At 43.5% G+C, this 14,139-nt stretch overlaps 1 protein-coding gene across 1 annotated transcript in view; it reads left to right on the forward strand.

Moving 5' to 3' along the window:
• Positions 1 to 14,139, forward strand: part of ARHGEF4 (Rho guanine nucleotide exchange factor 4) — a 330,462-nt gene that overhangs the window by 140,008 nt on the left and 176,315 nt on the right. Inside the window, 2 exon segments of the mRNA XM_039487676.1 lie at positions 1,123 to 5,571; positions 10,224 to 10,544. Of these exon segments, the coding sequence (XP_039343610.1) occupies positions 1,450 to 5,571; positions 10,224 to 10,544 (4,443 nt within the window). The 5' untranslated portion in view covers positions 1,123 to 1,449.

Genomic DNA, 14,139 nt, shown 5'->3' on the forward strand with positions numbered 1-14,139 from the left:
GAGGTATAAGAACCTAGAGAGCTTTCTAACTCACAGGTGTGCTGTGTGAGAGTTAACAGCAGATATATATAGATTATATAGAGCTTAATTTGTTGATGTACATACATAGATATCTGAGTCTGAAACCAGTTGAGTTCCTTGATCAGTCTCAACCATGTAGAATCTTTGGATGCAGCTATATCCAGTGATGGCAGTGGGTGTTAGCTAACATTTTCCCCTCATCCCGCTTTATCAGGATTGGCTCTCTTCCTTTAAGCTTGGGGAAGTTTCAGCTTGCATTCTGAGGTAAAAAACGGAAAAAGACGAGACCTCTGAGATTTGGCCCTTTAAGCAGGCTCATTTAGGACAAAGACTTATCCCTGAGGTTGACAGTGTTGTTTTGATCTCTTTCTGTAAGCAGCTTAGCTGGGCTTGATCCAATACTTGATGTGCTGATGACTCTTGGTGTCTCTCTGAACTGAGTTCAAACATCACTTTCAAACTTGGTTCACACCCTGTCCAAACAACTAATTACACTGTGTTCTAAAGAGTATTAAAAGTGGTCTGAAAAAAGTAGGGGGTCTCTGATAATTTTGGAGCATCAGCTTTGGTAAGACAATGCATAAAGTGCACCCTTGAGTGATTGACATGATTTAAAAAAAAAAGCCAGGTCTGCAATCCTACCCTCAGCCCCACCCACATGAAGCACTGGTTACATAATTGGATAGTAATATCTATGCCCCTGGTTTGTGCAGGAAATCTCTGCTGAGATTCAGAGGTGGATTCACTAATAGTTTTTACATGGAAGGAATGATGTTAATTTGATTTATGTAAAATGTGAAAAGTGCCCTTGGATTGGAAGGGTGCAAACGATCATAAGTCTTTGGAGCTTCTGCCACATTTTGGATGCTATATTATTAAAAATAGTTTATAGTAAAGACATAAGGGCATCAAGTCCAACCCTGTGCAAACATCCACTATAATCCCTGAGGAAAGGGGTATATCCTGTATTGCATGTATCTTTATTGTGTTTAAATCCCAACACATTATTTCTTTCTAGAAATATCATAGAGAGAAACACCTTTCTTTCTGATACTCAGCTGCTGAATTCATTCTTGACTAATTTTGGTCTTTTTATTGCAGACCCCAGAGCCAACTGAAAACTACATCACTGAAGGAGAGTTTGAAGATGATCAGAGTTCTTCTGCCCCAAGCACAGTAGAGTTGGAGATACGTGGGTCAAGCCAGGAAACAGATGAAGATTATTTTGAGACCCAGTCGCATCAGAGTGAATCTTTGTCAGACATAAAGACTGAGCCTTATGAAAGTGTGTCAGACACTGAGTCTGTTGCCAGTGACATAAGTGGAGAAACTTGCTTAAGTTCAAACTGCCTTTCCGCTGAAAAAAAAGAACCATGCCATACTTTTCCTGATACCAATGCAGAAGTACCCCCTCATCAACTTCATTGCATGAGCCAACTGGAGTTGAGTCAAAAGGTGCAATTGGAGCTGTCTTCTGATTTAAAAGTAGCACCAAGTAGAAGTGAATTTTGGATACAGACTACAAAATCAAGAAGAGAAGAGGCAGGAGAGAAAGAACTAATATTAACTAGTGATCCCTCCAATACTGGGTCTGGCACTAGTGGAGGGGACACTATATCTAAGACAGAGACTAAATTGGTAGTGGATGGATTGCAAAGTGGAGCAAAGTCTGAAACCAATAAAGTGCAATCCTGTGTCAGCTCAGAACCAGCTGAAGATGCTATTGCAAGGAGTAAAAAAAGTCCAGCAGGATTAAGCATTGCTTGTCTGAAAGCAAACTCTGAAAGCTGTTTGACTTTTCCCGAGACTCAGCAATTTCCTTTGCAGCCAGATGTAGGATCAAGCCATAGTTTGCCTAATATTAATTTTGAAACAAATAGAACTGACAGTAAAAGAAACTCTGAGGCATTTGAATTTCATTATGAACTAGATTCTAGCTCCAACATAAAATGCAGTCGGAGGAACTCAGTTAACAATGAGGAAACTACAGCTACAAAGACAAGAAACAGAACTCCAGGGGCCACCCGTAAAACAGATTCACTCTTATACCAGCCCTGCCTAAAATCCAAATTTCAGCTTCCACACATGAGGCCAGAGATCAAAGAGAGTAAAACATGGCACAGTGCACCTGAAAACATAAATGCCGGGGGCCAGAGAGACTACTTAGGTAACTGCATTCAGCTTAGAGATAAATTAAGATTGTCATGTTCCAGGATACATCTTGAAGGGTTGGGTTTTGAGTACACCTGGAAAAACATAGAAAGGGTTGGTGGGGGCTCTGAAAAAGCAATAAAAGTGGAGGGGAAATTTGGCATAAAAGGATCACTTCTTAATACCTGCCTAGACTCAAATAACAGCCAGCTATCTTATCCAGCAGGCTCCCAGCAAGGTGCTGAAGCTAATTTGCACACTGAATCAGAGACATGTGGCCTTAACACAGAAGCAGACATGTGTGCTGATGGCTTATCTTCAGCACAGCTCCAACTGAGAGATACCTCTGAGTGGGATTCAATAGAAAGGGAAACTCCCTCTGCCTTGGCTTCAGAGCCAATGAGCATAAATGCTGAAGGAGATGTAAGAAAAGCTAAATGCAAATCTGAGAGGGGTTTCAAAGCGCACGGGTTCTCTCACAGCATTAACTCTGAATCTGGCATCAGCGAGGACCAAGCAACTTGTCTTGTAGGTGTTCCTACCGTTGCAGAAAAGAAAGGTGATAACTATTTAGCAAACTTTGGCCCAGCTGGTAAAACACAGCTGAACAACTTGGAGGAGAGCAGCCCTGAATCACCAAGTACTGAGGCTTGTGTGGGAGAAAGAGGTTCAGAGGATTCTTCTGAACTGAATTTGGGTTGGAAATCCCTGGAGACTGCACTGAACTCTGGTGGCCAGAACATTGAAGGAGAGCAGGATGTTTCGATGCTGCAAAACCTGAATTGCAAAAACAATGCCTTACAGGGTCACTCTGAGCTTGTAACAATGAATGGACATCTCGCTGATGCAGGAAAAAAGGATGAGAGTGATGGTGTTGATGCCTGTTCTGTTGAAATAGCTACCAAACCACGTTACATGCACCAGGGGAAAAAGTTGATGAAGCTCTCAGAGTTAAAACCTGCTCTGATTATAATATCTGTGGAGGAGAAGGGCTTGCAGTCCAAGATGCTGAACGATGACTGTCCTGCTGAAATAATAACTGGAACATTAGGAGAACTAGCCAATGAGGATTTGGGGTCTCATCCCGTTGCTAGCAAAGAACCCGATGAATCACAGAGAGATCTGAATGCATATTCCAGCTGTGAAGAGCAAACTCTGCCTGTACAGCCCATCTCTGGCAATGAAGAGGTGACTGCTGCTGGGAGCACAGGGCAAGAAGAATCAGAAATTGTGCAGCAGCAAGTGGAGAGAACAGATCCAGATTTGTCTTTAAAACTCAGCTGCAGTGGCTTCCCAGTAACCACTATAAAAAATGAATCCAGTGGAGTTAATTTACACTTGGAAGATGCTATCGTTCCCTCGAAAGAAAAGGCAGATGCATGCACTGGAGCACATTTGAAATCACCTGGCATAATTAGTGGGGGAATCTCTCAGGTGGAGCCCTGCAGAACTAATGCTGGGGTGCAGTCAGAAACAGAGCTGCTAAAAAAATCACTCTTTGAAACAAGAGACAGCAAAGTGACCGAGGAAAATGAGTTCAATACAAGTCAAAGCCTAGAGCAAGATATATGTGGAACTAGCGCAACAGCACTGGAAAAGAACAGGATTAGTGGCCTGTGTCAGAGAGATGGTGCTGATGGTGACACCTTTGGGAGCATCGTCTCTTGCGTACACAGGCTAGAAAAGAAAGAAACTGAAAGCTGTAATATTTCAAAGGACCAAATAGGCGTTGGTGAAGATTCTCCCAGGAGAGAACTAAAGCTGGGCTGTACTGTGGAGGAGCTGGTGAGCCTTAGCAAAGACAATGAACAGAATCCAAATGTGACCGATGCCTTTAACTGTATAGTGAAAACGGAGAGCCAAGAGGCCTCTGCCCTTGGTCTAGATAATGTAAGCACTAGCAGTGCTAACAGTGAGGAGATGGATGAGAATTCGTTCAATTTCTTGGGGAGTAACAGCAGTCTCTATAAAGCTGTGCAGAAGCAGACCAAGACTGGGAAACCTTCCAAGTTTTTAGTGTTCTCAAAAATGGCATCCTTCAAGAAAACCAAGACAGCGGCTGCTGAAAACCAAGGTAGCAGCAACTTCTTTGGCAGCAAGACAAAGACAGAAGAACTTGATGCTGGGAAAGAGGATGAAGACACAGAAAGTTTGCAGTCTTTTAAAAGCAGTTCACCCAGTTCTGCCTTCCGAAGAAAGGAAAGCTACACCTCTGAATATTCTGATGATGATGACTTATTTTATGAAAGACCTGCTGGATTGTTCAGCAGAATCAGCCTGAGGAAGGCTTCTGGCTCTGGTCGGATACTGATGGACAACATAGACACAAATTCTACTTCCCCCTCGTTGAATGTCAAACACTCTGAAGCACGAATCTTAGAATCAGTTGAAAATAATGACAGTGAAGTGCCACAGTATTCTGGGGTGAGGAAATCCCTGAGTGAGAATGAGTATAAAAGAAACAAAAACCCAGAGGGTAAAAAATTCAGGACAAGACTGGCCTTGGCGCATAAATCCTTCTCAAGTTTCTTTGAATCCAAATCTCTGGAGAAGGAAAATCCTGAACAGAGCCCCAAAGGATCACTGAAACATGAAAAGGAGAAAGCCAAGCTTCGCCAAAGCTCCTGGAAAGCATTTCTGAAAAGCAGGGAGGCTGATGGACTGAAAAAGCCCACCTTAGCAAGTTTATCACCATCACAGGAGAGTCTTAAAACAACCAGGGGCCACCTGCAAGGCCCCGGTAATGTTACAAGAAGAACATCCACAGAGAAGCAGGAGAGCTCTAATGGTCAAGCATTTTTGAGCTCATATGAGTCTAATGCCACCCTCATGGATGCCAACCATTCTGACACCTCTGTGGAATCCATTGAGGTCTCTACACCTATAGATATGAGAAGAAAAAGAGTACTATCCTATGATCTGACTATCAAATGTCCAGAATACCCAGACTATGCTGAGCAGCAGGAAACAATGGTCAACAGTTTAGATACTTCTGAGGAATACTGGCTGAGATCTCCCTTTAGCCCCAGTGACCTGCAATCACCGTTTACTCAGCTAAGCCCCTCTTGCCCCCAGCTGTCGACATATGAAGGTAAAGACATGCCCTGTCGGCCCATGAGCCCTAAACCACAAAGTCCAAGACCCAGCTCTCAACGCAAGAGTTTCCGTTATCCTGGGAGAATAAGTGCCACTTCCATGATTTCTCTTGGGAACAGCTCTGCTATCGACAGCAATTTAGAGGCACCCGAGAGGCCAAAGACACTCAAGCCCAGAGGTACTCTCTTGCTTTCTGTGCACTCATTGGACAATGAATACCTGAGAGAAGACAGTGGGATAAGCAGCCAGTCACAGATCAGCTTAAACACTGCTTCTTCAGTTAGCGATATACTCAGAGATGAGGTGAGTTGCTCTGTAAGAATTATCAGACTTAGTTTTGGTTTGCTTTGCAGTGCTCTCCTGCTGGGGTTAAGGAATCCCAAATGCCAAGAGTGGTATTCCGTTAATAGAAAATTAGTTAGGTTTTAGGATAAACATATCTTTGTGTAAATACAACAGGTCAACGCTAGTGATGGTTCCTAGTGAATAGTGGGAGATGCCTCTTTGCATCTAAACTCATTTACATTCCCTTAACGTGAAGCTTTACTGAAAATGGTGACTCTGTGAAATTGGCATCATGATTCTCTGTATTTATTGCCTCTCAATGACGTTAGATTAGAGCAGGGGTCGGCAACCTTTCAGAAGTGGTGTGCCGAGTCTTCATTTATTCACTCTAATTTAAGGTTTCACGTGCCAGTCATACATTTTAATGTTTTTAAAAGGTCTCTTTCTATAAGTCTATAATATATAACTAAACTATTGTTGTATGTAAGGTTTTTAAAATGTTTAAGAACCTTCATTTAAAATTAAATTAAAAAGCAGAGCCCCACCGGACTGGTGGCCAGGACGCGGGCAGTGTGAGTGCCACTGAAAATCAGCTCGTGTGCTGCCTTCAGCACGCGTGCCATAGGTTGTCTACCCCTGGATTAGAATTTACTCCTCTTAGAAGTAAAAAGATCAGGGTTTTCCTAACTGCCAGTGCTGAAAACTTACCCTGGAGTTTAAAAGTCCCGCTGGGTTCTTTCTGGCTCATGCATCATACAAATTGCACAGATCAAATACTGCCCTCTGGTACACCCATGCTAAGCCATTGTCTTCAGTCAGGTCTTCAAGGCAAAATTGGTCCCTGTAATTGGCACCTAGTAAACAATTCTATTGATTCATGAGGCAAAATAGAAATCGACTCACTGTTAGCTGTGCTGCTTTTGCAGGCTAACAGGAGCAAAAAGAGGTGAAATCTTGTTTTAGACAGTAAGCTGCTATCACTCAGAATAACACAAGGATCTTACTGTCACTGTGGCTTCTCTTTAAATACCCCATATGGACACTCCTCTGCTGCCCCTGCAGCAAACAGAAAATAAATATGGGCTGTATCTCCAGCTGACGTGTGTGGATAATTCTAATACTGGTAATGAGAGAGGTTCATAATGGCTGGAGAATGGGCCTCAAAGTGAAGAATGTATTTCCAATAGGGACAGAAGAAGGGGTTTCTATTGAAACAGTTTGGAGCCAATGCAAGTGCAATTCTTGTGTTTCCATTGGTTCCTAATTACCTGTTTGGTTTCCCTTGTTGGCAAAGCAAAGAGCATACAGGAGAATGCTGTGACTAGACCCTCCCGTGCAATGCTTCGGAGCAGGGTGTTCAGAAGCTGGGGAGCTGAGCTTCATCTTACAGTTATGCTGAGGCTGAAAGGAGTTGCTACAACTCGGTGGTGTTTAAGAAAAAAGCAACGTGATTTTGTTGAACCGTATTTTCAGCCCCAGCATCACTACAGGGTTTAGATGTGAGATTTTCTGTCTTGTCCACCTGCACTGACCAATGTGCACGCACACAGTTCTGAGTCTAAAACTTGTTGATCCGCCCTGTAACCAAGGGTTTGTTGTGTCAATCCCATGTCAGCAAGCGGCTCCTTGCAAAGGACTCTTGCTGGCCCTTGAGTGGGTGCACGCTGATGTAAAGCATTGATCTTTCTCTGCTGCTGTCCCAGTTCAAAATCAGAGTTTGAGATGTATAAAAATGAGTTTGCCTGGCCTCCTCCTAGTGGACATTTCATTTGTGTTCCAAATAACTGTAAGATTTTGCAGCTAATGCTGCCTGGAAACTGGGAAAGGAGGCTGGTCGCATGTCACAATGAGGGGCACAGTATTGGAAGAGCAGTGTGTGGGAATTTGCATATCCCCAAATTGCTCTATGCCTTATTCTAGCTAGTATTGTGGGACCCTTGTTTTCACGAGCATAAATTCCCTCACACAAAATGTGTAATAAATACAATATGTTTCAGGTAACAGTAGGATCTCCGAGCACTCCGCAAATAAGGGTAAATCCACATCTCTCCAAAACATTTAAATAGCTGACTCAAGAAAGAGTCTCTAAGGGGCTGTTAACGCACATTGCCAACAGATGAGAGCCTTTTGGATCATATAGCTAGGATGGAGAGAGAAGGCATGTAAAGCCTTGACTGTGTGAGCCTAAACTCTGAAATCCAACCATTAGGAGCAAATAAATAATTACTTAGAACTGGGGCTTAATTAAATAATTGAAAGGGAAGCATGGAAATTAAAATTGCTTCCAGCCCACGGTTTGGATGGTTTGGAGCAGTTTTAGTCCTCCCTTTGGTGGCTGTTCTTCATACTGCAGAATACGAATAGGTGGAGTTATATTGTTTTAAGGAAATTAAAGTAACTGTCCTAGCTTCCAAGATATGAATTCTGACACATGAAAGTACATAGGACCTTTGACTGCTACCAAGGTAGATTTATTTTAGGTACTGTGGTTTGATTTGGGACATTGTGAAATGGGGGTAGCCCTGAACCCTGCATTATAGCTAAGGGGGTTCAACATGCAGGGTGATTTTCACAGGGGAACTCTGAATATCCAGGACAGGTGTTGACCAAAGTAAACGTTAATGAGATATATATTGTAATAAAATAATAGAATTAAGTCTCTCCAATATGGGTTTGCCAATTAAATATATATTCAGGACTATACCTCTGGATATCTGTTGCTATATAAAAATGTCAGAAAATACAGTCAACAATAGATTAAAAGACTACTCCCCTCCTCTTCCCTCCGCGCCCCCCCCCATATCTGATTAGTGGGTGGTATAACTGGAGGGATGGCTAGACAGATGGATAAATGTAGAATTCTTGTGTAAAAAAAAAAAAACTGCCTCCAACTTCCCCTCAAAAATTGTTAACAATTTCAAACTTGTTTCTAAGACAGAAGACTTTATGCTGAAAGTATAGAGTGACCCAGTTCTGCACTGCTGACAGTTTGCCTCGCAGCCAGAGTATCACATTAGATGGGCCTTAAAGTGACTTAATCAATCTGATTGTTTTTGACATGCTTTTACTTATTTATGTAACTGTGTTCTCAGCAGGCAATAAAAGGCAGTCCCAATACATCCCCTCTTCCCCTCTGCAGCCCTTCCTTGAGGCACTGGGGTCAGAGTCTCATGTAGTTCAGGCAGACACTTCCCTCTCTGCGTTCCCATCCGTGTTGGTAAGGATGTATACTGTTGCCAGGCTGTGGCATCACACACCACTTGCAAGCGAGAACTGAGCTGGCACAACACTATTTATGTGGAGATCTGGTTTAAGAACAGATGGAAAATTACTATTTTAAAAAAAGTTTGTCATACATGAGTTCTTCAAACAAATTGGGGGATAGCAGGGAGACCCCAGTCACTCTAGAAATAAACCCTCCCTGACATGGAGGATGTAGTTCACCTCCTTTGCTCTGAGATGATTCCTGCCCTAGTGTCGCTGATCTCTTACCTTACATATTATCAAACTTCCATCAATACGACATGGATTAATGGTGAAATGCCTTGTGACCTCTCCATTTTCAAGTAGTTCCTGTGTAAAAGTGTGTGGGGGGGTGCACAGCAGCACGTGGAAAAGGAAAGGGAGTGAACCCAAAACTTACGCAATCTCCCCTTACCCCCCAGCTTCCTAATTCCTCAGCTAAATGTCAGGTAAGTAACATTGATAACATGAAATGCCACATCAGAGGCCCTGGGCTCATGTGTCAGACCAACAGGCATCCAGGGGGTTCTTATACCTTTCATAGCTAAGTACCTTAGCTGTGGGGAAAGCACAGACAGGCAAGCCAGGGTATGATAGCATTTCCAGAGACACCTTTATAAACAATATTGCACGCACAGAGTGACCTAAATCCTACTAGTAGCACTATTGTAATAATCCACAGGACTAGATTGTGACTAACCCTGTACGAGTGCACAAGGATGAGTATTCATGATGATTCCTTCCCTGGTGGCTGAGCGCAGGGAGCAGAGGCCGCGCACTTGGCTAGTGGGGATTGAGGGAGGTATTGCTCAGGGCAGAAGGGAACCTGCATTGCACTCTATCAAAGGATAGCAAAGCTGCCGCTCCAGCATGCTGAAAGCCCTGGAGCAGTCCTGGCTAAGTGAGTCAAGGTTCCTCTACTGTCTCCTTCTCCTGCATGTGGGCTATCATTTGTTGTCCCAATCTGGCCTATAATGTGTGAGGCAGCTACTATATGGTATTTTAAAAGGGGAAAATTTTGGCAGGCTCAGAACATCACTGATCATTTTCCCCATTAACTCTCTTTTCCAAAGCCAGCAAATGACCCATTAGGTGATTTTTGTTTTAATGCCACAGTGTTTTTCCTTCCTTCCCACTTATGGAACCCAATTTCAGCTTTAAGCTTCTGCTGGGCCTTTAAAATAAACGAGAGAAATCAAATCTGTGCAACACCCTGGTAGTTACCTCTGTACGATGCAATCAGTGCTGCACTGGTCAGGTTCTCAGGTTTGTGTGCGGAGGTGGGGTGGGTAGGATGGGATTTCAGTCTTCCAGAGCTCAAGTAAAGGTCCAGCTCTCCAAGTGGTTCTGGGCCCTGGCGCTGAGCTTTGCCGTTGAGTCATGATAAAAAAACCACCCTGAGTTTTCACCTGCTGCTTATAACACAGGATCCCCAACAGCAAAGTCAAACGCCACCTGAAAAAAGGCCCAATGAGAAATGGGTTCTGCATCGCAAAAAGAGGTCCCCTCAGATCACGCTGTCCCTGCGGCCATCCTCCAGCATTGAGGGCAAAGTCTGGATGCTCCCCTTCCTTGCCCCAGATGGAAAAGCCAAGAAGACGTCACAGAGGAAGAGACTCAAACCCCTGTACAAGCGCTTCAGCTGTGACGACATGTGGCTGGAGAGGTATCGGAAAAGGAATCTAGAGAAGGAGACACAGTCGGAGAGAGAGATTCAATTGAGGAACCTCCCAGAGGACCAGTTAAAAGTAAGAAATTGGACACGATCCTTCCTCTCTTCTCTGGCACTGTACTCCTCCTCCTCCTCTCCGGCTGCTTCTTTCTGCTGTCATCTTCTTCTCTCTTCAGGCTGCATCTCGCAGCAGCTCTGTCTGCTTTCCTTTGGGCCTCTGGTCTGTGGTGACCAAGCATGTAAAATGAAACTCTCACCAGCCCAGTGACTGTCTTGAAGACAGGAGGCTTCTGTTGTTGCTAAAAGCATGCAGCTTCTGCTCTGTCACATGGTGTGTAATGGGGAGCGATAGCATCAAATCTCTCTCTTGGCGGGCGGGGAGATGGAAAGAGGGGGGAACAAATCAGTCTTCTAACGTCAATAAAAATACACTAATGAAATCTGTTACTGTGCAGTGTTATTCCTTGGGGGCTGCTGCATCTCTTCAAAGAGAGAACCCCCCCCCCCAGTTCCTTAACTTCTAAGTCAAATGCTGCACTCCTTATTCAGGCAAAACTCCCATTGACTCCCAGAGGGAAGGAGTGCAAGAAGCGCTTGACAGAAACTCTCCATGGGAGCCTGTAAATTGATACTATTGGTTTGATTATTGCCCATTGGTAGTGTCTTTAGGAAATGTGTTATTGCTGCTTGTGACAAAGGCCATCTGCCACTTTGGCTCATGCAGACAACACTGCTCGACTCCTGGAGGCAAGATCAAGGTTTCCATGAGCTTTAGTGAGAGCTGTGTGTGTATCCAAGAGCAGAATTTAGCCTGTATGTTGAGAGAGCTAAAGTAGGCTCAGAAAGGAGGCATCTGTATGCAGCTTTCTGCTAATAAAATGGAAACACTTTAGGCCTAGCTTTGGAAGCAAGATGTAGGTTTTCAAATAAAAAAGCTCCTGTCAGGGATTGTGTGTTGGTGAGTTTGCTGCATTTAGTATTTCCCTTTCTCTGTGTAGACGCTTAGAAATGCTAACAGAATGTGTCTGACTGCCATTGTATTAAAGAGAGCCCCTTTAAGAATTTAGGCCTTGATCCCGCAAACCCTTAAGCATATGGTTAACTTTATACACATGAGCGGTCCTGTTGAAGTCAGAGAGACTACTTGAATGCCTAACATTCAGTGTTTCCATCAGTGCTGGCAAGATTGGGGGCCTTATGTCCTATATTTGATCTACCTTAAAATGATTAAGACAGCCAGATTGATTCTAAAAATAGAGTTGATGGAAAAATTAGCCTCCATTCTCTCCTCACAAGAACTCAGCATGCCAAATTTCTGTAGGCCCACACAACATGAGCTCATCTGCTGGTGCTACCACAGCTGGGTCCTAACAAATATTGGGCCAATCCTATGATGCGCTGTAAACCCTTAGCTCCTTGAAGGTGCTCAGCACCTTATGCGGGCTCGGGCTCACTATGGGCAGGTTCTGCTGACAATGAGTGATGCTGCTGGCTCAGAAGACAACATTCTGGGCATGTGATGTACAGTGACCTTGCTGATGTTTTTTAGTAAAAGCGATCGTGTTATTTTCAGCATTGTGTAAAATACTGGGCAAACGACTGATTGTTTTCAAGGGGAAAAATTATTTTCAGACTTGCATAGACTTCGTTCTAAACAAAAGGCAGTAAAAATAATTGCTCGGTAGCATGGACGGTGGTGGAAATGTAATTAATGCTACAACAAATGTTAGCCAGCATCTAGAATATTAAAGCTTGTAGAAAGGGCAATGAATTATTTCATCATCTTTCACTTCTCCCAGATGCTCTTCATTCTACTCATCTGCTCCCTAGGCTGAAAACTATTGCTACCAATAAACACTGTCTCCATTAAACCTTTCCACTTTCTTTTTCTGCTGCTAACTTTAAACTGCAATCAACTGTGCAAGTATAAGGGCTACTTAGAAATCCGTTATTCCTTTAAGGGAATAATTTGCACACAACTTGTTACCCCAAACAGAGTTACCCAGACACTTTAACTTGAATGCACTGGCTTGGATAAAAGAGTAAAACAAGTGTATTACCTACAAAGAGAGAGATTGTAAGTGCGTACAAGTAATGAGCCGTAAAAGTCAGAAATGGACAAGAAAAAGAAACATAAAACACTTACTGGTGCCTAACTTAACAAACTATATCAGATTCAAAACTGTTTTCTCACCACATGCTATTAGCAGTCTTACTTACCAAACCCTTTGGGCCTGGATCCCTCCCCCAGAGTCTAACAGCTGTTTCCTTTGTCTCCTCAGGTGCAGTGAATGAGATGGGCAGGGAGAGAGAAGGGGGTGTCCTGGGTGTTTGCCTCTGGATTTAAGAGTTTCAGTTGCCTGTTGTAAAATATTTCCAGCTGGGAGCAAGGCGACAGGCAGTCTGTGTGGGAAGAAACTCCATGCTGTTTGTTTGCTAAACTGTAGATTTTTGCCCTTACCCCCTTTCTGCCAAAAAATGGCCACTTGTTTACACCTGTCTGTGGTGTCAGCTTGCCCTTTGTCTCTGAGGAAATGGTTTGGTCGCTCCCCAGACTTCTCTGGAAAACATACTTTTATTCATGATTTCAGCTTTCTGTTTATAGCTTCACATATAATGCTGCCAATGGATTTTGCCATGATATTATTGATCAGCAAATTGAGTTTTCCAATGACACCTCACACAACATACCTTGTACAAAAATTATTACAGTAGGGTGTGAACAGAGGTGTATAGTCTGTCACAGTTGGTCTTTGTTTTGCTCAGGTCCAGTAAGATGCTGACCTGCCATGAAGAGGGGAGTCCATATAAATCCCCAGAGTCCAAACATGGAGCTGGACTCGGCTGTCACTTACAATGAAATATCACCCATAACAAGCTGTGTATCTGCTAATCTCGTGTTTTAAAGTGTTAACATTTAACTGGTCCCAGCTAGCCTTTGAAGTTAACACTGCCTGAAGTGGAATGAGAGAAATTCACACCATTGTTGGTAAATCGGTTTCATTTTGCCTGGCCACCGACTTGCATTCATTTACATAGTGCAGGATCTCTCAATGCAGCCTGGAGTGTTATAGATCTATTTTAATGCAATCATATATTCAGAAGACTAGAGCAAAATCAGTGTCCGATCCACAGTCCTGTGTAGTCCACTGATTCTTTAGGGGCAATCCAAATCTGTGACCCCCCCCCCATCTGTTTTTCAGAATTCTTTTGGAGGGGCTGTTTTAGCAGCATCTAGTCATTCTCTCTTCCCCTCTCTACTTCAACACATCGGTAAACCCTGACAGTTTAACTTGACTGTGGTCAACCATGCATCTGGTAGAACACAGCTTCTGGGTAATTCAGCAGAACCCAAGTCCCTTGCTGCTGGACTTCTGAGGAATCCAGAAACAGGACAGCAGAGGATGGTTATGCCAAACAATGCCATTTTATATTCTGCACTGGAAATAACAAACAGTGGAAAAAGCAAATCCGATCTCTCACCTTGCTAAGTAGACTCCTGTCAGTGTCCCCCTCAGAGCCTCATGTCAAAGACATGCATTTTAGATGTGTGAAACAATGGAAACTTAGGGTATGTCTCCACTGTGGGGTAATGCACACTATGGGGGTGTGATTTCCAGAGCACACTGTGTTACAAATTAATTAGTCTGTGTAGACCCTGCTGGTGCACT

This window comes from Mauremys reevesii, linkage group 9, assembly GCF_016161935.1.
Source record: "Mauremys reevesii isolate NIE-2019 linkage group 9, ASM1616193v1, whole genome shotgun sequence".
NCBI lineage: Eukaryota > Metazoa > Chordata > Testudines > Geoemydidae > Mauremys > Mauremys reevesii.